Here is a 27649-nt window from a genome sequence, read left to right on the forward strand (position 1 = left end):
AAATATAATCAATTGTAGGGTAAGAAAAAGGTATATATTAACTTACTCTAATAGAACCGTAGTATCACGACTGTCCGCTGGTGGCAGGAAGGGTTTCAACCATAGTGTTGTTTGTGACAGTCTGAATGTAGCAGTAGTCGATCGACTTGTAGTTTCGTGATAGAACGAAAACATTTATTTACTATGAACATCCATACAATACCGGATTTAGTTAGAGTGACTATTGATATCGAGACATAAAGAACATTATTTATGATGAAGAGACGTTTAGAATTCAGCTACGTTCTGCTAGTATTTGTTTCGTAAAAGCTATAGAACTAAATGAGTTTAGCTACCAATAGATGGCGACACGCAATAAAACCGTGAAAACCGTCATCAAGTTTACAAAACCGAGGTTGGTTACTATGGTAATTGCCAAAGGTTTGATTTGGTGAGCGTATGCGACTATATGTAAGCTTGAGACAAATGGCATCTGGCTGTTTGTGTGTGTGCGTGCGTGCGTGTGTTTACGTACATGAAATTTTAAATATAGCAGAGAGTAACAAAATAAATCAATTAATGAGAAAACAACTTGAAGGAAAAGTTTAAAAAGATACAATTATTAGATATGAACAGTAAAGCCGTTTTCTATTCAAGCTGCCCAGCAGTCTGACAGGCATATCAGGTGTGTTGCAGCGTTCCTATTGGTTACACGTGTGTCTGCTGTTCGCCCAGCAGGCATGTCAGGTGTGTGGTAGCGTTCCTATTGGTTACACGTGTGTCTGCTGTTCGCCCAGCAGGCATGTCAGGTGTGTGGTAGCGTTCCTATTGGTTACACGTGTGTCTGCTGCTCGCTCATCAGGCATGTCAGGTGTGTTGTAGTGTTCCTATTGGTTACACGTGTGTCTGCTGCTCGTCCAGCAGGCATGTCAGGTGTGTTGCAGCGTTTTTATTGGTTACACGTGTGTCTGATGTTCGCTGACATTTTTTCCTGCTTTTTATTTTGAAGCTTTGTGTTTAATTTCTCCGTGAAAATATCAAACAGAGCTACAGTATAAGTAACAGACAGAAAAGGAAGCATCTGACGCCATCAGTAACGCAGAATCACTTTCTGTTATTGCAGAAGTTTGATCGTGGTGTGTCTGTGCGGCGTCTTACTGAAGAATATGGTGTCGGAACTACCCCTGTATATGATTATAGGGTGCTGCCCTGGGGTGATACATTAGTTCTAAAATACAAAAAATTACCTATCATTGTATTATAACAACGTTTTGTGTGTTGACTTTTGTCCATACCTGTTATTGTATTATAACAATGTTTTGTGTGTTGACTTTTGTCCATACCTGTTATTGTATTATAACAATGTTTTATGTTTTGTATGTTTTTATATGTCTTAGTGTTTATGATACCTTTCTTCTAAAGAGGTGGATGTTTTTCTATGTTTGTGTTTAGTTGTGTTATTGAACAAGTGATTTTTTTAGGTGAAAGAGTGGAGGTTAGTTTTGTTTCCTGAGCTTCGTGTGGTTAAAATTTGTGTTTTATTTTTTGAGAACTAAAGATGTCCGGATGGAAGTGGTATTAATGCTGACATAAGGTTATATTGGCCCATGTTAAGTGTTAGCGATTTCCTAAGCTACTATGTAAATTAATTTAATTTTTTAGTTTAATTTGAATCAAAGTCGATATTTACGTAAACCACCTAACCATTATTCTCTCTGATTATCCATGAGACTGGATAAAGTAACTGGTCATTAACCATTCATTTTTTAGAGGATGGAGAGCTGTGACTTTACCCAGAGTGTTTTGAAATGTTTAACATTTTACTGTCCAAAAATCGGAAAGTAGCAGATATCCCTTGACTTAAAGTTGACAGTTCTTGCTCACGTGCAGCACAAGCGTGACTCGAGCAACCTGCCTTTGTGCTGTCTTCATTAAAAGCCAGGATCACCAGTTTCTTCAAGGTTTTAAACATTTTTTTGAAGTTTACAGTTTACTATTTTAAAAACTTTGAATTGATTTATAAAGTTGAGTGACATTAATACTGAAATGTCATATTATTTTATTAATGTTGGTTATTATAGAATTTTACACAATGTCTGTTGTAGTGACATAAATTTGTAAGAAAAAGTTATTTTAGAGAATAGTAGATGATGTTTAATAACCTTTTAGGCTATGTCTGTATAAATTTAAATGTTGTATTTGATGTTAGCCAGTGGGAGTTTATGAAGTGACGTGACTGATGTGGCTTAATAACCAAAATATTCCTGAAAGTGTAGGAAACACTTTGTGATAAAAAAAAAATTACAAAGAAAGATCCGGTCCTACAACAGAAACATTACAAAGAAAGATCCGGTCCTACAACAGAAACATTACAAAGAAAGATCCGGTCCTACAACAGAAACATTACAAAGACAAAAACTTTACACAATTATTTAAACATTGAACAATAAAAACTCAAAATAAGTTCGTGGGACGTGACAAGCATTTTTCTTAGATTAAGATGAAAAATCAACAAATCCAAACAGCATGTATGAGATCACTACTGCCTTTCTAGTTACTTCCAATAACTGTAATAATTATCGTACAGTAGAATGGAACTTTTTTTTCCATATTTTTTATTATTAAAATATAAATTTAATATGTAAATTGAAGATTTATTTTATAGGAAAGAAAAGAGAAGTAGACAACTTAATAAAACAACTTACTCTGGACTGGAGTGCTGCTCTCGGTTTCTAGTTCCCACACCAGTTTCAAACTTGTGGAGGTCGACCCCGACACTGTCATTCTGGGTGTGTGAGGTGGGTCTAAAAACATGTGTAATATGGCTAACACATTTGTGATACATCCAGTGGACTGGAGTTACGTGATAAAAATCAAAGTAAATATATAACGCTAAATGGTATAGAGTTAACTACACGGGACTAGTACACTTAAAATCGCATAACAGTGTTTTCTGCACGTCTATGATAAATACAGTGTTTGTGTGCATCTGTGCTAAATACAGTGTTAACTGCACGTCTATAATAAACGCACTGTTTACTGTACAATAAATACAGTGTTTTCTGTAAATTCCTTCATTGTGACTTTGAAGGCTAAGGATCGTACCCTTTATTACTGAGCCACTGCCATTTTCAACTGGGAATTTATATCTCCACAACAGCCCTATAGACACCACTCAAGGAGGAGTTGTCTACAACTCAGGAAAGAAGACAAGGTGTTCTTCAGCTGCTGATGAGATGATTACTTTGTGGTCTATAAACACATGATTACTTTGTGGTTTATAGGAATAAACTTATAGAAGGAAGAGGGTAAAGCAGAAAAAACCCTCAGCACCCTTTTGATGAACAATCACATGTCATAACCTATGATAGTTGCTATAATAAAGGAGCTGATTTAGCATTCATCGTCTTGTGCAGCAATAATATCCTGTATAACGTTGTTGTGGTATTGACGTCTACCAGAAGAATAAAAAGAACTGAAGAAGAAGACATAATGCAAGCTTTTCACTGGCACCACAAGGAGGGAACAGGAAGCCATAAGGCAAGCTCTTCACTGGCACTACAAGGAGGGAACAGGAAGACATAAGGCAAGCTCTTCATTGGCACCACAAGGAGGGAACAGGAAGACATAATGCAAGCTCTTCACTGGCACCACAAGGAGGGAACAGGAAGACATAAGGCAAGCCCTTCACTGGCACCACAAGGAGGGAACAGGAAGACATAAGGCAAGCTCTTCACTGGCAGCACAAGGAGGGAACAGGAAGACATAGTACAAGCTATTTACTGGTTCGCTGAACACAAAACCACTATTGTCAACATAATATATAAGATTGACTCAAAGGCAGTGGGGGATGAAATTCTGTGTTGATCCCAAGATGGATAGTAGAAAGCTAAACAAATGCATGGATAGACCATCACTTTGATGTATATACCAGTTCCAAATAGGGGTCAAGTTAAAGAAGGAAACTGGAAAGCTTCTATCAAGACCAACACAACCCTACTTTGAGGATATCAACCTCGTCTTCACTGGTCAGGAGAATACAAAAATATGAAAAGTTTCAATTCTATAATCGTTTACAAATTTATATGGTCAACAAAAAGATATCTAGATTTAGCCAGAACTAATTCTATACAAGTTTAAAATTTATTTGACATTAAACATCACCAGTCTCATGATTCTGTCAGATTATGTACTGCATCAGTTTATATTTTCTTTATAGTATTCACTACCAAAACAATATTCTGTTACACTTAACTGATTTACGATTCAGTAAACTAGAATCACCACATATTTTGTTAAATTTAGACAACCCATAACGAAGTAAACTTGAATTACCAAATTATTTGTGTTATTTAGGTAAGTTACGATTCGATAAATTTGGCTTCAAGTGACACACCAATATTACTGAGTCAGGCACTATCATAATAATTATGTAAGAACTGACCCAAGAGGTTCAGTTTGAGATAACTTCAGTCAACTACCATTATAAGAAAAGAATTATTACTACCAAACTCCAACGTTCTAACAAAGGTCTTCATCGACAGAGGTCCAGGACCCTGATCGTTAAAGGCTTGAACAACAAAACTATATCGAGTTGCTCTCTTCAAATCTCGAACAACAAATTCCCATCTCTTGTTTGTATTATTTACCAGCATTGTTTGATTCAAGAACGACCCCTTCTTTCCGTCCTCCTTGTGTCCGATGTAGAAACCATTAATAGTGTCAGGTGACTCATCACTTTGGGGAAACTACATTAAATGTATACAGATAGTTTGGTTGTATCGTGGTCTCTGTAATGACTCATTACAAGTAACAAACAAGTTCATTTTATTGTCATCAGTTACTGAATACGTAATACTATCACAGTTTGTAAGTACCAGCTAGATTATTTTATTGTATTAAAATGACTGAATACGTAATACTATCACAGTTTGTAAGTACCAGCTAGATTATTTTATTGTATTCAAATGACTGAATACGTAATACTATCACAGTTTGTACGTACCAGCTAGATTATTTTATTGTATTCAAATTACTGAATACGTAATACTATCATAGTTTGTAAGTACCAGCTAGATTATTTTATTGTATTCAAATGACTGAATACGTAATACTATCACAGTTTGTACGTACCAGCTAGATTATTTTATTGTATTCAAATTACTGAATACGTAATACTATCATAGTTTGTAAGTACCAGCTAGATTATTTTATTGTATTCAAATGACTGAATACGTAATACTATCATAGTTTGTAAGTACCAGCTAGATTATTTTATTGTATTCAAATGACTGAATACGTAATACTATCATAGTTTGTAAGTACCAGCTAGATTATTTTATTGTATACAAATGAATGAATACGTAATACTATCATAGTTTGTAAGTACCAGCTAGATTATTTTATTGTATTCAAACTACTGAATACGTGATGTTATTAGTTTTATTAGTAACTTGTTTATTTGGGTTAAATACATCATATTATTACTTGTAATATGTTACAAACTTACAATCCAAGACAACTGCACAGAACTGGTATTAAGACAAATTACTGTGACGTCACGTGGTATGTTTTTTGGGGCTAAAAGAAATGAGAAATATTATTAAAACGAGAAAAATAGTGGAGGTAAATGCATAAGTAATGTATAGCAATGAACCGTATTATATGACCTTCAAGAAAGACGTAAATGCATAAGTAATGTATAGCAATGAACCGTATTATATGACCTTCAAGAAAGACGTAAATACATAAGTAATGTATAGTAACGAACCGTATTATATTACCTTCAGGAAGGACGTTAAGAAACAATAAGTTTATATTGTAAGTTAAACCATAGCTGCTTCGTGTTAATATACATATTGTTTTGTTATTCTAATCTTACGTTAAACCTAAACAAGACTGGAAATAATAGTTAAATATTAATAATGTTATTTTATATGGAATTTAAAGATCGCTTATCGTGATGACGAGAAGTTCACTTGAACAGAAAATTTATTTGAAAACGACTGGTGTGGATAATAACACTTTTACTGTTTTACTAGTTCAAAAGTAACTACCATAACATGTGTTTTATACCTTAGAGTAACTTAAAGAATAACACGACCTTTCTGTCTATTGTTTTACTAGTACAATAATAACTACCATAACATGTGTTTTATACCTTAGAATAACTTGAAGACTAACACGACCTTTCTGTCTATTGTTTTACTAGTACAATAATAACTACCACAACATGTGTTTTATACCTTAGAGTAACTTAAAGAATAACACGACCTTTCTGTCTATTGTTTTACTAGTACAATAATAACTACCATAACACGTGTTTTATATCTTAGAGTAACTTAAAGAATAACACGACCTTTCTGTCTATTGTTTTACTAGTACAATAATAACTACCATAACATGTGTTTTATACCTTAGAGTAACTTAAAGAATAACACAGCCTTTCTGTCTATTGTTTTACTAGTACAATAGTAACTAATCTTACTATTGTATGATATAAACAGAACAACTAATGCAATTCTTCTGTATACAGTGAAAAGCGTTTCATGTTTATACTCTTGATATGTATTGAACACATACTGACATAGAGAACTCTTTGTAACAACACATGTTTACAGAGTTTGTTTTTTGTAGACACAAAACAACGCATATTAACACAATAGAGTTTTTGTAGACACAAAACAACGCGTACTGACGGAGTTTTTGTAGACAGAAAACAACGCGTATTGACAGAGTTTTTGTAGACACAAAACAACGCGTACTGACGGAGTTTTTGTAGACAGAAAACAACGCGTATTGACAGAGTTTTTGTAGACACAAAACAACGCATATTGACGTAATTGAGAACTCTTGTAGACAATGAAAATGCAAATTAAGATATACAGAAGTGTGGTTTGTGGCCATGTTTACTAAAGTGTAAAATCTTGATACAAAGTGAAAACAATAATTATATGATATAACTGAGATAAGTTTGCAAACCTTCAATTCCTGTAATGAACTTTAGTTCCTCATGTTGGTCACTTACACCAATACTGTTTTCAGCAACAATTTTAAAACGGTATGTCGTCTTTGGCCTGAGATCAGTTATTGTTGCTGTACTCTTAGAGGCAGGTACAGTTAACTTCCACTTGGTGGCGTTCGAACCTTTAAAAAGCAGTACGTGTAACAATTTTATATACATGTAAATAATAAGATGTTAAAAATGTTAACATTAATAAATATCAAAGTTCTGACGGTTATTCAGTTCTCAGTTGTTAGAAAATGTACAAACCTTTATCAGTCCAGTAAGTTATTGTGTAAGAAGTTATTGGTGAATTTCCTGCATAGGATGCCACCCACGACAGCGAAACGGTAGTGCCCGTTACTCGATTCACTGTGATCCTGCCAGGAGCGTCAGGCGGCTCTAGATGGGCAGGAAAAAAGATGTCAAAATATAATGTGAAAAATATATTAAATTTGTATCACTGGGCAAGTGGTGGGACACGAATCCTGAAAACTTTAGTAACCGGTGATACAACCACAGCAATTGGTCATACGAACAGAGTAACTGGAAATAGAACACACGTGAGCATAAAACTAAGTAAGGTACTGGTTACGAGTTTCACGAACTGAAGCCAATATTTGTGAAACAATGTTAATGTTGGTATGTAAACACATGTTGTTCAAGAGTAATTATGGCGGAACGTAAACAAATTCTCAACAAGAATTAAACACAGCACGGACCTTACCAACAGAGGTCCAGCACTAATAAATAGTCCGAGGTATGTATCACTTTTTAAACATATATCAAAAATTAACTTAAATAAACTGACTTTAAAGTACAAACATTTCTCTGTTACATAAAACTAAACTAGGGTAAAGTCAAGTGTTAAGTGTTGAGAGTTTACACTGCAACTGCCTGTCATTCAGCCAGTTAAAGAGCGCTGTATCAGAATAACACCTGTAAGAGAACACTGGTTGTCATTCAGCCAGTTAAAGAGCGCTGTATCAGAATAACACCTGTAAGAGAACACTGGTTGTCATTCAGCCAGTTAAAGAGCGCTGTATCAGAATAACACCTGTAAGAGACAACTGGCTGTCATTCAACCAGGTAAAGAGTGTTGTATCAGAATAACACCTGTAAGAGAAAACTGGCTGTCATTCAGCCAGGTAAAGAGCGCTGTATCATAATAACACCTGTAAGTGTCAGCTTTGTCTTGTTCCGTAACAAGTGAATAAGCACCAAGAACAAAGACACCATGTTATCAAAATGGATATGATAATGTTCATTAGTTGGTATTTTTCATAACATAAGGTCTCTGTTCATGTTTAATTTCCACTTGAGCTGAGACTAAAGATTGCACAAATATGGTTACCGTCGATAACACGAATAAACATTTCAAAAGTAATTTAAATAGCACACAGTCGAGGATAGACCTTATATATAAAACAGGAGTAAGAAAGAACAGCAAGATTACGTAACGTTTAGTTAAAAATATGATATATAAATAGGAGAAAGAAACAACAACAACATTACGTAACGTTTAGTTTAAAATATGATATATAAAACAGGAGAAAGATACAACAACAACATTATGTAACGTTTAGTTAGAAGATATGTTATATAAAACAGGGGAATGATACAACAACAACATTACGTAACGTTTAGTTAAAAATATGATATATAAAACAGGAGAAAGATACAACAACAACATTATGTAAAGTTTAGTTTAAAATATGATATATAAAACAGGAGAAAGATACAACAACATTATGTAACGTTTAGTTTAAAATATGATATATAAAACAGGAGAAAGATACAACAACATTATGTAACGTTTAGTTAAAAATATGATATATAAAACAGGGGAAAGATACAACAACAACATTATGTAAAGTTTAGTTTAAAATATGATATATAAAACAGGAGAAAGATACAACAACAACATTATGTAACGTTTAGTTAAAAATATGATATATAAAACAGGGGAAAGATACAACAACAACATTATGTAACGTTTAGTTTAAAATATGATATATAAAACAGGAGAGAATAACAATAACAACATTATGTAATGTTTAGTTAAAAATATGATATATAAAACAGGGGAAAGATACAACAACAACATTATGTAACGTTTAGTTTAAAATATGATATATAAAACAGGAGAGAATAACAATAACAACATTATGTAATGTTTAGTTAAAATATGATATATAAAACAGGGGAAAGATACAACAACAACATTATGTAACGTTTAGTTTAAAATATGATATATAAAACAGGAGAAAGATACAACAACAACATTATGTAACGTTTAGTTAAAAATATGATATATAAAACAGGGGAAAGATACAACAACAACATTATGTAACGTTTAGTTTAAAATATGATATATAAAACAGGAGAAAGAAACAACAACAACATTATGCAACGTTTAGTTAAAAATATGATATATAAAACAGGGAAAGATACAACAACAACATTATGTAACGTTTAGTTAAAATATGATATATAAAACAGGAGAAAGATACAACAACAACATTATGTAACGTTTAGTTAAAAATATGATATATAAAACAGGAGAAAGACAACAACAACAACATTACGTAACGTTTATTTAAAAATATGATATATAAGACAGGAGAAAGATACAACAACAACAACATTACGTAACGATTAGTTAAAAATATGATATATAAAACAGGAGAAAGAAACAACAACAACATTACGTAACGATTAGTTAAAAATATGATATATAAAACAGGAGAAACATACAACAACAACATTATGTAACGTTTAGTTAAAAATATGATATATAAAACAGGAGAAAGAAACAACAACAACATTATGCAACGTTTAGTTAAAAATATGATATATAAAACAGGGGAAAGATACAACAACAACATTATGTAACGTTTAGTTTAAAATATGATATATAAAACAGGAGAAACATACAACAACAACATTATGTAACGTTTAGTTAAAAATATGATATATAAAACAGGAGAAAGAAACAACAACAACATTATGCAACGTTTAGTTAAAAATATGATATATAAAACAGGAGAAAGATACAACAACAACAACATTTCGTAACGTTTAGTTAAAAATATGATATATAAAACAGGAGAAAGAAACAACAACAACATTATGCAACGTTTAGTTAAAAATATGATATATAAAACAGGAGAAAGATACAACAACAACATTACGTAATGTTTAGTTAAAAATATGATATATAAAACAGGGGAAAGATACAACAACAACATTACGTAATGTTTAGTTAAAAATATGATATATAAAACAGGAAAAAGATACAACAACAACATAATGTAACGTTTAGTTTAAAATATGATATATAAAACAGGAGAAAGATACAACAACAACATTACGTAACGTTTAGTTAAAAATATGATATATAAAACAGGAGAAAGATACAACAACAACATTACGTAACGTTTAGTTAAAAATATGATATATAAAACACGAGAAAGAAACAATAACAACATTACGTAACGTTTATTTAAAAATATGATATATAAGACAGGAGAAAGATACAACAACAACAACATTACGTAACGATTAGTTAAAAATATGATATATAAAACAGGAGAAAGAAACAACAACAACATTACGTAACGATTAGTTAAAAATATGATATATAAAACAGGAGAAAGATACAACAACAACAATTACGTAACGTTTAGTTAAAAATATGATATATAAAACAGGAGAAAGAAACAACAACAACATTACGTAACGTTTAGTTAAAAATATGATATATAAAACAGGAGAAAGAAACAATAACAACATTACGTAACGTTTATTTACAAATATGATATATAAAACAGGAGAAAGATACAACAACAACATTACGTAACGATTAGTTAAAAATATGATATATAAAACAGGAGAGAATAACAATAACAACATTACGTAACGTTTATTTAAAAATATGATATATAAAACAGGGGAAAGAAACAACAACAACATTACGTAACGATTAATAATGAACTGTGGTATACGGAACGTCTAAAGGGTATATCCACAACACTAGAAAAACATGTTTAGCGACTTACCTTTCACAAGAACGTTAACTGTCTTGCTCTGCTTTCCGTAAGGGTTACTAGCTGTACATCTGAACTCACCAGAATCTTCTCTTGATGTTGGGTTAATTTTTAAAGTGGTTATTTTCTCAGATTCAAGTTCTTTTTCTGTGATCTTGTAGCTGAAGATATGAAACAAGAATATTGAAAGAACCTGGATTTAATTCATCCATCTCAGCTGTTGTATACTCTATACTAAACGAACTTGGTAAAACAAAAATAACATGGCTCTTAAAGCCAGTCGTTATCATTTATATACTCAACAACCATTTTTATAAAACTCGTATGAATTTCCTGCTTCCAGTACACCTGAAAGAAACCTGTTCCAAGGACCAACCATGTTATAAAAAAGAATTGTTTTATTTGAAGGTGACTCATACCCTATCTTAGAGCTAAGTACTTCTACTGTTCTCATATTTAAATATGAAAGTATATGATGCAGAACAACATCAGTTCTCTCAAACACCTCATTCATATTCACCGAATTCTTTCTTTTTTCAAGAAAAAACAATTTAAGAGATTTCAGTTTCTCATCAAGTACCATATCAGGTATCATTCTAGTAATCCTTCTCTGAACCCTTTCCAACAACTCAATGTTTTTCTAATTTAAGGACGCCAAGACTGAACGCATTATTCTACGTATGATTATATATGACAACCTAAAATTGTATTTGCACTTCTACTAGCAACAGCACACAGCCCTCTTTATTATACCCCCTGCTACGTCAGTTATATCCTCCACCCTGGGTGATGTAACGCGTTTCTTTTCTCCTTGTTTACCCCACAAACTATTCTACCCACATACCTTGTCAAGGAACCACTTGTAAATATAACATCCTTCTCTGATTCTTGTTTTACTTCCCTCCAATAGCATCTCATCTACAGAAGTCAAGTGCTAAATTCCTCACTTGCCTATCGAAATATTATTGTACATCGAGGGACAATGTAAGACAGTGTGATGACTTCTAGTGGTAACTGTACACAGAGGGACAACGTAAGACAGTGTGATGATTACTAGTGGTAACTGTACACAGAGGAACAACGTAAGACAGTGTGATGACTACTAGTGGTAACCGTACACAGAGGAACAACGTAAGACAGTGTGATGACTTCTAGTGGTAACTGTACATAGAGGAACAACGTAAGACAATGTGATGACTTCTAGTGGTAACTGTACACAGAGGAACAATGTAAGACAATGTGATGACTTCTAGTGGTAACTGTACACAGAGGAACAACGTAAGACAGTGTGATGACTTCTAGTGGTAACTGTACATATAGGAACAACGTAAGACAATGTGATGATTACTAGTGGTAACTGTACACAGAGGAACAACGTAAGACAGTGTCATGACTACTAGTGGTAACCGTACACAGAGGAACAACGTAAGACAGTGTGATGACTTCTAGTGGTAACTATACATAGAGGGACACTGTAAGACAGTGTGATGACTAATGGTGGTAACTGTACACAGAGAGACAACATGAGACAGTGTGATGACTACTAGTGGTAACTGTACATAGAGAGCAACGTAAGACAGTGTGATGATTACTAGTGGTAACTGTACACAGAAGAACAACGTAAGACAGTGTGATGACTAATGGTGGTAACTGTACACAGAGAGACAACATGAGACAGTGTGATGACTACTAGTGGTAACTGTACATAGAGAGCAACGTAAGACAGTGTGATGATTACTAGTGGTAACTGTACACAGAAGAACAACGTAAGACAGTGTCATGACTACTAGTGGTCACTGTACACAGAGGAACAACGTAAGACAGTGTGATGACTTCTAGTGGTAACTGTACATAGAGGAACAACGTAAGACAATGTGATGACTACTAGTGGTCACTGTACACAGAGGAACAACGTAAGACAGTGTGATGACTTCTAGTGGTAACTGTACATAGAGGAACAACGTAAGACAATGTGATGACTTCTAGTGGTAACTGTACACAGAGGAACAACGTAAGACAGTGTGATGATTACTAGTGGTAACTGTACACAGAGGAACAACGTAAGACAGTGTCATGACTACTAGTGGTAACTGTACATAGAGAACAACGTAAGACAATGTGATGACTTCTAGTGGTAGCTGTACACAGAGGAACAACGTAAGACAGTGTGATGACTACTAGTGGTAACTATACATAGAGGGACACTGTAAGACAGTGTCATGACTAATGGTGGTAACTGTACATAGAGGAACAACGTAAGACAATGTGATGACTTCTAGTGGTAACTGTACACAGAGGAACAACGTAAGACAGTGTGATGATTCTAGTGGTAACTGTACACAGAGGAACAACGTAAGACAGTGTGATGACTTCTAGTGGTAACTGTACATAGAGGGCAACGTAAGACAGTGTGATGATTACTAGTGGTAACTGTACACAGAGGAACAACGTAAGACAGTGTCATGACTACTAGTGGTAACTGTACAGAGAGAACAACGTAAGACAATGTGATGACTTCTAGTGGTAGCTGTACACAGAGGAACAACGTAAGACAGTGTGATGACTACTAGTGGTAACTATACATAGAGGGACACTGTAAGACAGTGTCATGACTAATGGTGGTAACTGTACATAGAGGGACAACGTAAGACATTGTGATGACTAATAGTGGTAACTGTACACAGAGGAACAACGTAAGACAGTGTGATGACTTCTAGTGGTAACTGTACATAGAGGAACAACGTAAGACAATGTGATGACTTCTAGTGGTAACTGTACACAGAGGAACAATGTAAAACAATGTGATGACTTCTAGTGGTAACTGTACACAGAGGAACAACGTAAGACAGTGTGATGACTTCTAGTGGTAACTGTACATAGAGGAACAATGTAAGACAATGTGATGACTTCTTGTGGTAACTGTACACAGAGGAACAACGTAAGACAGTGTGATGACTACTAGTGGTAACTATACATAGAGGAACAACGTAAGACAGTGTGATGACTACTAGTGGTAACTGTACATAGAAGGCAACGTAAGACAGTGTGATGATTACTAGTGGTAACTGTACACAGAGGAACAACGTAAGACAGTGTCATGACTACTAGTGGTAACTGTACATAGAGAACAACGTAAGACAATGTGATGACTTCTAGTGGTAACTGTACACAGAGGAACAACGTAAGACAGTGTCATGACTACTAGTGGTAGCTGTACACAGAGGAACAACGTAAGACAATGTGATGACTTCTAGTGGTAACTGTACACAGAGGAACAATGTAAAACAATGTGATGACTTCTAGTGGTAACTGTACACAGAGGAACAACGTAAGACAGTGTGATGACTTCTAGTGGTAACTGTACATAGAGGAACAATGTAAGACAATGTGATGACTTCTTGTGGTAACTGTACACAGAGGAACAACGTAAGACAGTGTGATGACTACTAGTGGTAACTATACATAGAGGAACAACGTAAGACAGTGTGATGACTACTAGTGGTAACTGTACATAGAGGGCAACGTAAGACAGTGTCATGACTACTAGTGGTAACTGTACATAGAGAACAACGTAAGACAATGTGATGACTTCTAGTTGTAACTGTACGCAGAGGAACAACGTAAGACAGTGTGATGACTTCTAGTGGTAACTGTACATAGAGGAACAACGTAAGACAATGTGATGACTTCTAGTGGTAGCTGTACACAGAGGAACAACGTAAGACAGTGTGATGACTACTAGTGGTAACTATACATAGAGGGACACTGTAAGACAGTGTGATGACTAATGGTGGTAACTGTACATAGAGGGACAACGTAAGACATTGTGATGACTACTAGTGGTAACTATACATAGAGGGACACTGTAAGACAGTGTGATGACTAATGGTGGTAACTGTACATAGAGGGACAACGTAAGACATTGTGATGACTAATGGTGGTAACTGTACATAGAGGGACAACGTAAGACAGAGTGATGACTACTCGTGGTAACTGTACATAGAGGGACAACGTAAGACAGTGTGATGACTACTAGTGGTAACTGTACATAGAGGGACAACGTAAGACAGTGTGATGACTAATGGTGGTAACTGTACATAGAGGGACAACGTAACACAGTGTGATGACTACTAGTGGTAACTGTACATAGAGGGACAACGTAACACAGTGTGTCCAATAATTGTGGTAACTGTACATTGTGGAACAACGTGGCATAGTGTGATAACTATTTGTGTTAATTTTAAGTGTTGAAGGACTTGACTAAAACAATAGATTCATTAGATTTAGAGATGAAAGCTAAAACCATGATATATTTAAAGCAACGGTTATCACGGCCAGTTTTCTGCTAAGCAAGGACTATTTTCTGCTAGTCTGCTCGAAATTGTTAGAAAAAAGCAAACATTTATTCAACACTGCCAACTGTTGAGTTACAGTAAGCAAATAATAGGATTTGACTGTTGCTTTTATAACACATCAACAGCCCAAAATTGTTTCTGATTAAATAGAACTTTGAAAGATATGAAATTTAAACAAAAGAGCCTCTTTACTTTGGATGGAATTAATACTTTACCGTTGAGTAAACACACCTGTCTTAGTACCTTATTTTAGAAACACGAACAAAAACATAAAGATACTTTGTTAGGTTTACCGCAGTGCCAACACTTCTGGTATGTTATAGTAAAAACACAAACGAAATATACAGGTATACCAAGATAGACTTACCGCAGCGAAAAACTTCACTTGTAATTTTACTGCAAGATTTTAACTGTAACAAGAAACGACACGATACTTAGGCAGATTTACCGAATTATGTTATATGTATAGATGGCTTTTCGGTTTTTCGTCCAAACCACGTCGAGCGGATCATCTCCATGAATGCTACACGTAAGAATAACCTCTTCAGACTTCCTAACTTCCACGACCTCATGATTTATATGAATCTGAGGAGGAACTGCAATCACAACAGTTACTTGTATCAGTTACAACTATTTTAATGACAGTTTGTGCAAAGGATGATCTGAGAAACAATATTAATAAACGTATCACAGGACATTAACTAACAAAGTGTGATGTCATATAATATCTCCATATGCTTAGAGAAGCATGTACTGCGGCTGCCACGAGGTTTTGGTGGCTAACGTTCAAACTTTTATTAAACTACATTTGTTTATGTTATATCAGTTTCTACAGCATACAACTGCAGCTAATAATCCTTATTAGTTTTAAGTTTTTATTTTATAAGCAATATTTAAAACGTCCTCAATTTTCACCAGTCTGAAAAGTGCTATATTTTCTTTAGGCATATCTTCTTTCCTTTTTATTCATTATCCCTCCAGTAAATGCGAAATTTAAATTTACTCAATATCTCAGACAAACCGTATTTTTATACCCTTAATTTTTTTTGGGTGCAGAACTATCAAAAGAAAAATAGAAAATTTTGAGAATGACAGGAAATTGTCTGCTTTTTTAATGTTCTTTGGTGCATTATTCGATTAAACAAAGTTATTTCCATAAGCATAAAAAAGTCTGGTTAAGTGTTATCGACAGTCAACAGCAAAAAATTAATTAATTATCGAGTATATTATTTATTGGTTTTTCATAGTTATTCTTTATTTATTATTATAAAAGTAATAAAATGTAAACATATGGATCTCTTTATTTTTTTAAAGTCAGATTAGGTAAAATAAACAATAATAAAATAAAAAATGTTTCATGAGGCATGCACGAGAACAGATCGCGGGTAACATAATTTGATAGCGTTTTCGAAGTGATTTACAAGCTATAATGAAACAAAAAAATTTAATTATAAATACACTTATACTGTTGGGATTTCACAAGTACTTAATATAAACGAATGTATTTTTATGTTAAAAACTGAATTCATTCTAGGAAAAAAAAGATAATTTAAATTTATTTAGATCTTTTGGTGGTTACGAAGTCGTCAAATTAATCGATCTGTATGGATATAGAGTAGAGAAAATAAGAGTAGGATATAAATTGTTACTGAAAACAAACTGCTGAAATGTATTAAGAAGGTTTTAGGAATTACAGAAAGGAAATTTGAAATTTTGAGAAGAAAAAAGAATTTTAATCTTAACACGGAAGTTATTTTACACATGGATTATTCGAAATAAATACTCAATGTATTCATTGACAAACCTTTATTTTAAATTTATTAAAACATTTCACTAAAAATATAACTATGTCAAAGAGTTCTAAAGTTTTCTGATAGACTACCAAATTTCGTAAAGATGTACAAACTATATTGTAAGTTAGTAGTATCAAATGTATAAAGATTTTAAAAGAGTACTAACTGTACACGTGGTTGGTCAAATAGACCGAGCTCGTATTCAGAGAGCATTTGAAAAAATATACTTCCCTACCATTTCCCAGGTGACTTATTCCCTTCTCATTTTCTACTTAAAGCTATAACACCATTGTTCTCTCTAGTCTACTCTTCTTCTCTAAACTTTACTAAGTACATTCATCCTCTAGTCTTTACCAAGTAAATTCTTCCCAGTCTACTCTCCTCCTATGGTCTATACTTAGTTCATAGGAATCTACTTTTCTCTTCTGGACTTTACTAGTAAAACAATCTTAGACTACTCTCTTCTAGAGTTTTCAACCTACCATGAACTATAAGTGGAACAGCTTCGGTTAAAGAGTTACCAACACCGTTGTTTGCCTCACACATGTAATAGCCTGAGTCCAAACTGGAAACTCCTGTTATTGTAAGAGAACCATTCTCTAGCACGTGCTTGTGTGGTCCACTGATTATGTTGTTATAGTGTGAGGACCCTCTTTCTGAAAATATTAGACAAAATTATTGCACATTTAGTTAAGAATTGAATATATAAATTTCTCTCAATAATACTGGAAGACTGAATAATTCGTTCAAGTTTATATGGTCAGAAAATTGCCTTTCTGAAGGAAAGACAGTTTAACTTTTGGAAGTTAAAAAGAAGTTTTAAATTTTAAGTATTTAACTTTAAAGGAAACAGTGAATAAAATAATTTGTTACGGGTTAAACAACTAACTTCTACTGTATTTCCATCGTATTACAGAGCTGGGTTAAACAAAGTAGTTCGACTGAATTTTTATCGCATTACAGACGACTCAAGTGCTATCTGCGCTAGCTGTTTCTAATTTAGCAATGTAAGACTAGAAGGAAGGCAGCTAGTCATTACCACCCACCGCCAACTCTTAGGCTACTCTTTTACCAACGAATAGTGGAACTGGCCGTCACATTATAACGCCCCCACGGCTGAAAGGGTGAGCATGTTTGGTGCGACCGGGATTCGAACCCGCGACCCTCGGATTACGAGTCGTACGCCTTAATACGCTTGGCCATGCCGGGCCCTTACAGAGCTGAATTAAACAACTTACTTCTACTGTATTTCCATCGTATTACAGGGCTGGGTTGGCCATCTGCCTGACAGTCGAGTCTTACCCATTGGCTCAAGACAACATGTGTTTCCTTTGGTTTGATTCTCCATCGAGGAGACGCTAAAAGAGAGAAAAAAATCATATTTTTAACAAGTGGTTTAAGGTTCTTTATAAGACTGTCAATTTATACCAACAAAGCTAATATTCCAAATCTAGAGACAAATATTTTATCTAGCCTTCTGCACAGTTAAAAAGACACAGATAAAAACTTATATTGATCATAAATTTAGAGAGTTAAAATTAGAAACAAAAAGTATTATATAATACATGAACTGAGATTAGAATAATTACTATGTTTTTGAACTTCATCTCATGTCTAGAAAGTACCCTGTGTATCCTCCATTCAGAGATTATTTAGACTAACAAAGTACTCAATATTAAAATTGTCTAATAAAATAAAAAATTACTCACCTCAACTACAGACCTAATAAGGAATGGATTAATCTAAATACTTTTGTGTAAAACTGGAAAAAGTAGTTCTATAAATCTTTTTACATAAAACTGGTGCAGATTTTATAATAAAGGTAAGTCAGAGGAGGTAATTCAAGTGGTTGATGAAGACATTTAGAGAAAACTTAGTTATGTTTCGCAGGCTGGACGTGTGGGATCTGTTCAGAGGAGAATGGATATCTTTGGAATGGATGGTTTACATTTAAAAAGGGTAGAGGCTGCTTTATTTCATCAGACTATTAACTCAGTCGTGAGAGAAGTTTTAAACTAGGAATAGACAGCGGTTAATAGTCAGCAGTTAGAATCATGAAAACTAAATGCAAAACTAATGAGAGTCAAAGAACGTTTAGCATAAGAAGTAAGTATATAAGTAGTTATAAGGATAGGTTTAACTGTTACTATTCTAATGGTAGAAGTCAAATATTCATTTCTTATATTAGTTATAAGGATAGGTTTAACTGTTACTATTGTAATGGTAGAAGTCAAATATTCATTTCTTATGTTAGTTATAAGGATAGGTTTAACTGTTACTATTGTAATGGTAGAAGTCAAATATTCATTTCTAATATTAGTTATAAGGATAGGTTTAATTGTTACTATTGTAATGGTAGAAGTCAAATATTCATTTCTTATATTAGTTATAAGGATAGGTTTAACTGTTACTATTGTAATGGTAGAAGTCAAATATTCATTTCTTATATTAGTTATAAGGATAGGTTTAACTGTTACTATTGTAATGGTAGAAGTCAAATATTCATTTCTTATATTAGTTTTAAGGATAGGTTTAACTGTTACTATTGTAATGGTAGAGGTATAAGAAATGAATATTTGACTTTAGATCATTAGTAGAAATGGAGGATTTTGATGCAATTGGAATAACCGAAACATGGTTAAATGTAGATGGTTTTAATGACAGATATTTTTAAATACAATGTTACAGGCTATTTAATATGGATAGAGTGATAAAGATGGGGTAGTGGCCTTATATGTAAAATGTGAATTAAATCCTGTTGAGGATATTAAAGATAACAGTGAGGATATTGAATCCATTTGTTCGTGGATATTAAATAAAAAGACTTTTAGTGGAATTTGTAACAGATCATCTGATGAGGATGATGAAATTTGTGATAAACTTTACAATGAGATTAAGATTTCAGCTGTTAATGAAGTCATAATTATGGTTTAGTTTAATTTCATACATACTTATTGGGAAACACTAGAATCAAACAGTGAGAGAGAAAGGTTTAGAAAAGTGTACAAAAGGGTTTTCTTCACCACTTAATCAAGAAACCTATTAGAAACAATGCTATTTTATGTATGTATTGTTAACGTTAAATATAGAAATGATTGAGAGAATGGATGCTGGAGAACATATGGATGCAGGTGGTCATTGCTGTATTAGATTTGATGTTTTGCTGCATATGGGGACTTACAACGCTAAAACCCGGGTTTCGATACCCGTGGTGGCAGAGCACAGATAGCCCATTGAGTAGCTTGTGTTTAATTAAAAACAATAACTGCATATGGAGATAAGGAATAACAATATTTTGTTTACAAATTCTGGAGGAATGCAACAAGAACTATCTGTTGTGATTTGGACATCTCAGTTATGTGGAGACACTGAACTATCTGTTGTGATTTGGACATCTGAGTTATGTGGAGACACTGAACTATCTGTTGTGATTTGGACATCTCAGTTATGTGGAGACACTGAACTATCTGTTGTGATTTGGACATCTCAGTTACATGGAGACACTGAATTATCTGTTGTGATTTGGACATCTCAGTTATGTGGAGACACTGATGAGATGTGGATAATATTTTTTAAATATTCAAGGTGAACATGTTTGATAAGTAAAAAACCAGGTTGGATCACTAATCTTATAAAAGACATAACTAAAGGTAAGCATCATAAACCTAAGAAATTTAAATTGACATGTTTAACAGGAGATTTAGAAGATTATAGGAGATCAAGAAAGTTGGTGAAACAATAAATTAGTGAATCAGAAATGATGTATGAGAAAATACATTAATAGTAAACAAAATGTTAGAATGAGGATTAGGTAGTGATAAAGAAAGACTGAAGGTTATTTGATGGTTGGCTTATTAAATTTATTTATATTCCTTAAGTTTTTACTAAAGAAAGTTTAATCAGTGAATATTTGATAGATGGAAACAAGATGGCTGTAGATGGAAACAAGATGACTGCATTAATTCTGAGTTGGTTAAGAAACAATTAGAAAGCTTACAACACAATAAGGTTCCTTAGACAGATAAAGTTACCCCACGGGTTTTGAAAGATTGGATATGTTAGTCACTTATCAGTTAGTGTTTGTCAGTTATTGAATATTGGGCAGGTTCCATAGGGTTGTAAACTGACTAATGTGACTCTTCTTCCAAAGAAAAGTGACAGAAATTGTCCAATTACAGATACATGAACTCTGCTTTAGTCTGGTAAAATGTTTTTCAGTGTTACAAGTTTATTTCACAGTCAACATAGTTTCACTAAAGAATACCTCGTATAACAAATCTTTTGACATTATTTGAAAATGTTATTGTTTATGTAGATGAAAGAGAAGGATTATTCTCCTACAATTAACTTTGCACACGACACTGGTGATTACTAATACCAGTCTCCTACAACTAACTTTGCACACGACACTGGTGGATACTAATACCAGTCTCCTACAACTAACTTTGCACACGATACTGGTGGATACTAATACCAGTCTCCTACAACTAACTTTGCACACGATACTGGTGGATACTAATACCAGTCTCCTACAATTAACTTTGCACACGACACTGGTGGATACTAATACCAGTCTCCTACAACTAACTTTGCACACGATACTGGTGGATACTAATACCAGTCTCCTACAACTAACTTTGCACACGACACTGGTGGATACTAATACCAGTCTCCAACAACTAACTTTGCACACGACACTGGTGATTACTAATACCAGTCTCCTACAACTAACTTTGCACACGACACTGGTGGATACTAATACCAGTCTCCTACAACTAACTTTGCACACGATACTGGTGGATACTAATACCAGTCTCCTACAATTAACTTTGCACACGACACTGGTGATTACTAATACCAGTCTCCTACAACTAACTTTGCACACGACACTGGTGGATACTAATACCAGTCTCCTACAACTAACTTTGCACACGATACTGGTGGATACTAATACCAGTCTCCTACAACTAACTTTGCACACGATACTGGTGGATACTAATACCAGTCTCCTACAATTAACTTTGCACACGACACTGGTGGATACTAATACCAGTCTCCTACAACTAACTTTGCACACGATACTGGTGGATACTAATACCAGTCTCCTACAACTAACTTTGCACACGACACTGGTGATTACTAATACCAGTCTCCTACAACTAACTTTGCACACGACACTGGTGGATACTAATACCAGTCTCCTACAACTAACTTTGCACACGATACTGGTGGATACTAATACCAGTCTCCTACAACTAACTTTGCACACGATACTGGTGGATACTAATACCAGTCTCCTACAATTAACTTTGCACACGACACTGGTGGATACTAATACCAGTCTCCTACAACTAACTTTGCACACGATACTGGTGGATACTAATACCAGTCTCCTACAACTAACTTTGCACACGACACTGGTGGATACTAATACCAGTCTCCAACAACTAACTTTGCACACGATACTGGTGGATACTAATACCAGTCTCCTACAACTAACTTTACACACGACACTGGTGGATACTAATACCAGTCTCCAACAACTAACTTTGCACACGATACTGGTGGATACTAATACCAGTCTCCTACAACTAACTTTGCACACGACACTAATACCAGTCTCCTACAACTAACTTTGCACAAGACACTAATACCAGTCTCCTACAACTAGCTTTGCACACGATACTGGTGGATACTAATACCAGTCTCCTACAACTAACTTTGCACACGATACTGGTGGATACTAATACCAGTCTCCAACAACTAACTTTGCACACGATACTGGTGGATACTAATACCAGTCTCCTACAACTAACTTTGCACACGACACTGGTGGATACTAATACCAGTCTCCAACAACTAACTTTGCACATGACACTGGTGGATACTAATACCAGTCTTCTACAACTAACTTTGCACACGACACTGGTGGATACTAATACCAGTCTCCTACAACTAACTTTGGACACGATACTGATGGATACTAATACCAGTGTCCAACAAATATCTTTACATATGATACTGGTGGATACTAATACCAGTCTCCTACAATTAACTTTGCACACGACACTGGTGGATACTAATACCAGTCTCCTACAACTAACTTTGCACACGATACTGATGGATACTAATACCAGTCTCCTACAATTAACTTTGCACACGACACTGGTGGATACTAATACCAGTCTCCTACAACTAACTTTGCACACGATACTAATGGATACTAATACCAGTCTCCAACAAATATCTTTACATATGAAGCTTGTGTCAACTAGAATTAGTCACCAATATTTAACTTGGTACATAAAACTAATTGAGGTACAAGTAGTAGTAGAGGTTAAAATAGTCACCTCGTGTGCAGATTTGACAGAGAGTAGGATAGTCTCTTAAATCTTACCTCTGACAGACATAGCTGCACTAGTATTAACAGACGCAGCCTTGTTTCTTGCTTCGCACGTGTAGTTTCCAGCGTGTTGTCGGTCAACAATGTCGATGACAAGAGAGAGGATGAATTCACTGATAGACACAGTTCTTATGTTCCCCCTAACGTCTGTTATACGCTGTCCATCCTTATACCAAGCCAGTCTCACTGGCGAGTCTCCGGACAGGACTGTACACAAAGCTGTTGCTCTCATTCCCTCCTCTAAACTGTCTGGAAATGAAAATGGACTGACGACTGGAGCAGCTGAAAGTAATTAAAAAACCAGGACTGTACACAAAGCTGTTGCTCTCATTACATCCTCTAAACTATCTGGAAATGAAAATGGACTGACGACTGGAGCAGCTGAAAGTAATTAAAAGACTCAACCTTCTGTTTTAACATTTAACGACAGCTACACAACCCTTGTGCATTGTTTCAGATTAAACAACGATCAGTGACGGTCATACAATTTTTGTGCATTGTTTTAGTTTTAAACAATATTCAGGACAGCTATATTATTCTCTTAACATTACTTTTTGTGTTTGTGTGGCTGTAGGAAATTGTATCGTTTAACAGTCAACTCTTGAATTAATATTACTAAAGTATACACGGTAGAAACATCTGAATGTAAATTGTTGAATATGATTTCTATATATTGTATTATTAGGCCCAGTCTTAGACCTCCTCTGTCTCTTTTGAATTAAATGGTTGAACTAACAGTAGCTCAGTCAGAACCATGACACCACTTAGAAGCTAAATGGTTGAACTAGCAGTCGCTCAGTCAGAACCATGACACCACTTAGAAGCTAAATGGTTGAACTAGCAGTAGCTCAGTCAGAATCCTGACACCACTTGGAAACTAAATGGTTGAACTAACAGTAGCTCAGTCAGAACCCTGACACCACTTAGAAGCTGAATGGTTGAACTAACAGTAGCTCAGTCAGAACTCTGACACCACTAAGAAGCTGAATGGTTGAACTAGCAGTAGCTCAGTCAGAATCCTGACACCACTTGGAAACTAAATGGTTGAACTAACAGTAGCTCAGTCAGAACCCTGACACCACTTAGAAGCTGAATGGTTGAACTAACAGTAGCTCAGTCAGAACCTGACACCACTAAGAAGCTGAATGGTTGAACTAGCAGTAGCTCAGTCAGAATCCTGACACCACTTGGAAACTAAATGGTTGAACTAACAGTAGCTCAGTCAGAACCCTGACACCACTTAGAAACTAAATGGTTGAACTAACAGTAGCTCAGTCAGAACCCTGACACCACTTAGAAGCTGAATGGTTGAACTAACAGTAGCTCAGTCAGAACTCTGACACCACTAAGAAGCTGAATGGTTGAACTAGCAGTAGCTCAGTCAGAATCCTGACACCACTTGGAAACTAAATGGTTGAACTAACAGTAGCTCAGTCAGAACCCTGACACCACTTAGAAGCTGAATGGTTGAACTAACAGTAGCTCAGTCAGAACTCTGACACCACTAAGAGGCTGAATGGTTGAACTAGCAGTAGCTCAGTCAGAACCATGACACCACTTAGAAGCTGAATGGTTGAACTAACAGTAGCTCAGTCAGAACCCTGACACTACTTAGAAGTTAACTGATTGAACTAGCAGTAGCTCAGTCAGAAACCTGACACCACTTAGAAGCTGAATGGTTGAACTAACAGTAGTTCAGTCAGAACCCTGACACCACTTAGAAGCTGAATGGTTGAACTAGCAGTTACAGCCTGTATGCTTTATTATGTAATTTAAGGTAAGATACATTAAATTCTAAGAATATGGTTTGGTTATCATGATGCTAGACTCTCCATTTGAGAGATACTAGTTGGAAGCTTCCTTGCCCTACATGATTTCCGTCGTGAATAGCAAGTGGAGTGTGAAAATTCATGGCTCGTTTGAATTCATGGCTTTCAAAGAGAAAGAGGTAGTTACTTGAGTTTCTTTGTTTATTTTAGAATTTAGCGCAAAGCTACATCAGGACTATTTGTGTTAGGTCTCACTAATTTTGCAATGTAAGACTAGAGGTAAAGCAGCTAGTCATCTCCAATCACCGCTATTTTTGGGCTACTCTTTTACCGAGATATAGAGGAGTTGACCATCACATTATAACGTCTCCTGGCTGAAAATGCGAGCATATTTGGTGTGACAGGGAGTCGAAACCGCCCGCGACCCTCATATGATGAGTCGAGCGCCCTAACCATCTGGACTTGATGGTCCGGCAGCGAAGACACTGTAGAAAATCCAATCTCAAACGGTGATTAAAGTGTCATAATTTCTCTCCAAGCTAATAATGTGTACAATAGGATATTAAACATGACTTGTTCAATTTCCATGGGAGTTCGACAGCGTAATATATACATTCTAAACATAATGTATACATTCCAAACATAATATATACATTCCAAACATAATATATACATTCTTAACATAATATATACATTCCAAACATAATATATACATTCCAAACATTGTGTATACATTCTAAACATAATATATACATTCCAAACATAATGTATACATTCCAAACATAGTGTATACATTCTAAACATAATATATACATTCTAAACATAATGTATACATTCTAAACATAATGTATACATTCCAAACATAGTGTATACATTTTAAACATAATATATACATTCTTAACGTAATGTATACATTCCAAACATAATATATACATTCTAAACATAATATATACATTCTAAACATAATGTATACATTCTAAACATAATATATACATTCTAAACATAATGCATACATTCTAAACATAATATATACATTCTAAACATAATATATACATTCCAAACAGTTTACATTTTAAATATAAACGTTTTTTATCAAGCTACAAGTGTTACAACTTCCACACTTTAACAGAATATTACAAAATATTTTATATATTTTTAAGAATCAACTCTAAACACAGATATATACAGTTAATACCTTTGTGTTTGCCTGTCTATATTTTTTACTTCAGATTTCTTTAACAAACAATTCAAGTCTCATATCGTTAGAAAGGCTTTCATTGAAGGAGTCCAGATTGTATACTGGGTTTACATCCAGGATCACTTTATCTTTTTTTGTTTGGTAAAACTTGTTAATTTTACGGGTATTGTCCACAATGTTATTGTTACAACGTGACGATCGTCTTCAATTTCAAAGTTTGTTTTTTAGTTGCAAAGTATTTCACACAAAAACACTTAACCAGTGTCTAATTTTCTAAGAAAATTACAATAAATACAATTGTTATGGGCTTTCTTGACTTCTTTAGGTCTGACATATGCATGCGTATATCGTTCAAAACCATATGCTTTTCACTTTATAAACACGCATTAAGACGTTTCTGCATTTTCAGCTAAGTTTGCCTTCATTACAACTTTACATTTACATCACTTTGCAATAATTTAGCTCCAGTTCGTTTCATAAACTGCTACAAACACTCTTCAGCTACGTTTTACTAATCTCTTTTATTATTCGTTTTTGCCAGTTTGAAGTTGTGAAACGATATGATACACTAAACTCTCATAACTAGTTTATTGTCTGTACTATTTTAAGAATATCATTACTATATTATATTGTTTACTTTACGTGTAGTTGAAGTCAATGTCTATGTGTAAATATTTTGTCAGATAGTCCAAGGTTTGTTCATTTGTAATTAAACACAATCCTACTCAATGAACTATTTGTGCTCTACGCACTACGGGTTTTAAAACCAGATTTATAGCGTTATAAGCCCGCAGAACAGTATTTATCGATCTGACATCTTCTGTCTTGAAAACTATCGCAGGTAGTATGAATATAGTAATATTAAAAAACGATATGTGTGTCACGTAACTCATACCAGCGAGATACATTTTCACTTCAAATGGGTTTCTCGTCATCACGAATTAATTCATCCTAACTTGCAGGGCTCAACGACTTGTAAAATGGTAACAAACGAATTGTTTCGGCCTCCAGGTTCGCACAAATAAGATTTTGTCTAATCCCTCAGGGAAAGCGGAGATTCTCCAAAAGTGGAGCCCATATTTGACATAGTGATATATTAG

The 27649-nt window shown here is 34.5% G+C and overlaps 1 protein-coding gene across 1 annotated transcript in view; it reads right to left on the reverse strand.

The window, feature by feature from the left end:
* Positions 1 to 27649, reverse strand: part of LOC143246785 (cell adhesion molecule Dscam1-like) — a 76012-nt gene that overhangs the window by 14426 nt on the left and 33937 nt on the right. Inside the window, exons 9-18 of the mRNA XM_076493937.1 lie at positions 23577 to 23864; positions 18418 to 18537; positions 17662 to 17835; positions 15835 to 15982; positions 11044 to 11192; positions 7253 to 7384; positions 6961 to 7125; positions 5489 to 5559; positions 4487 to 4727; positions 2685 to 2783 (exon numbers count right to left, since the gene is read on the reverse strand). Of these exons, the coding sequence (XP_076350052.1) occupies positions 2685 to 2783; positions 4487 to 4727; positions 5489 to 5559; positions 6961 to 7125; positions 7253 to 7384; positions 11044 to 11192; positions 15835 to 15982; positions 17662 to 17835; positions 18418 to 18537; positions 23577 to 23864 (1587 nt within the window). The remainder of the gene's footprint in view (positions 1 to 2684; positions 2784 to 4486; positions 4728 to 5488; positions 5560 to 6960; positions 7126 to 7252; positions 7385 to 11043; positions 11193 to 15834; positions 15983 to 17661; positions 17836 to 18417; positions 18538 to 23576; positions 23865 to 27649) is intronic.

Source organism: Tachypleus tridentatus, chromosome 3 (genome assembly GCF_004210375.1).
Source record: "Tachypleus tridentatus isolate NWPU-2018 chromosome 3, ASM421037v1, whole genome shotgun sequence".
In the NCBI taxonomy this organism is placed as follows: domain Eukaryota; kingdom Metazoa; phylum Arthropoda; class Merostomata; order Xiphosura; family Limulidae; genus Tachypleus; species Tachypleus tridentatus.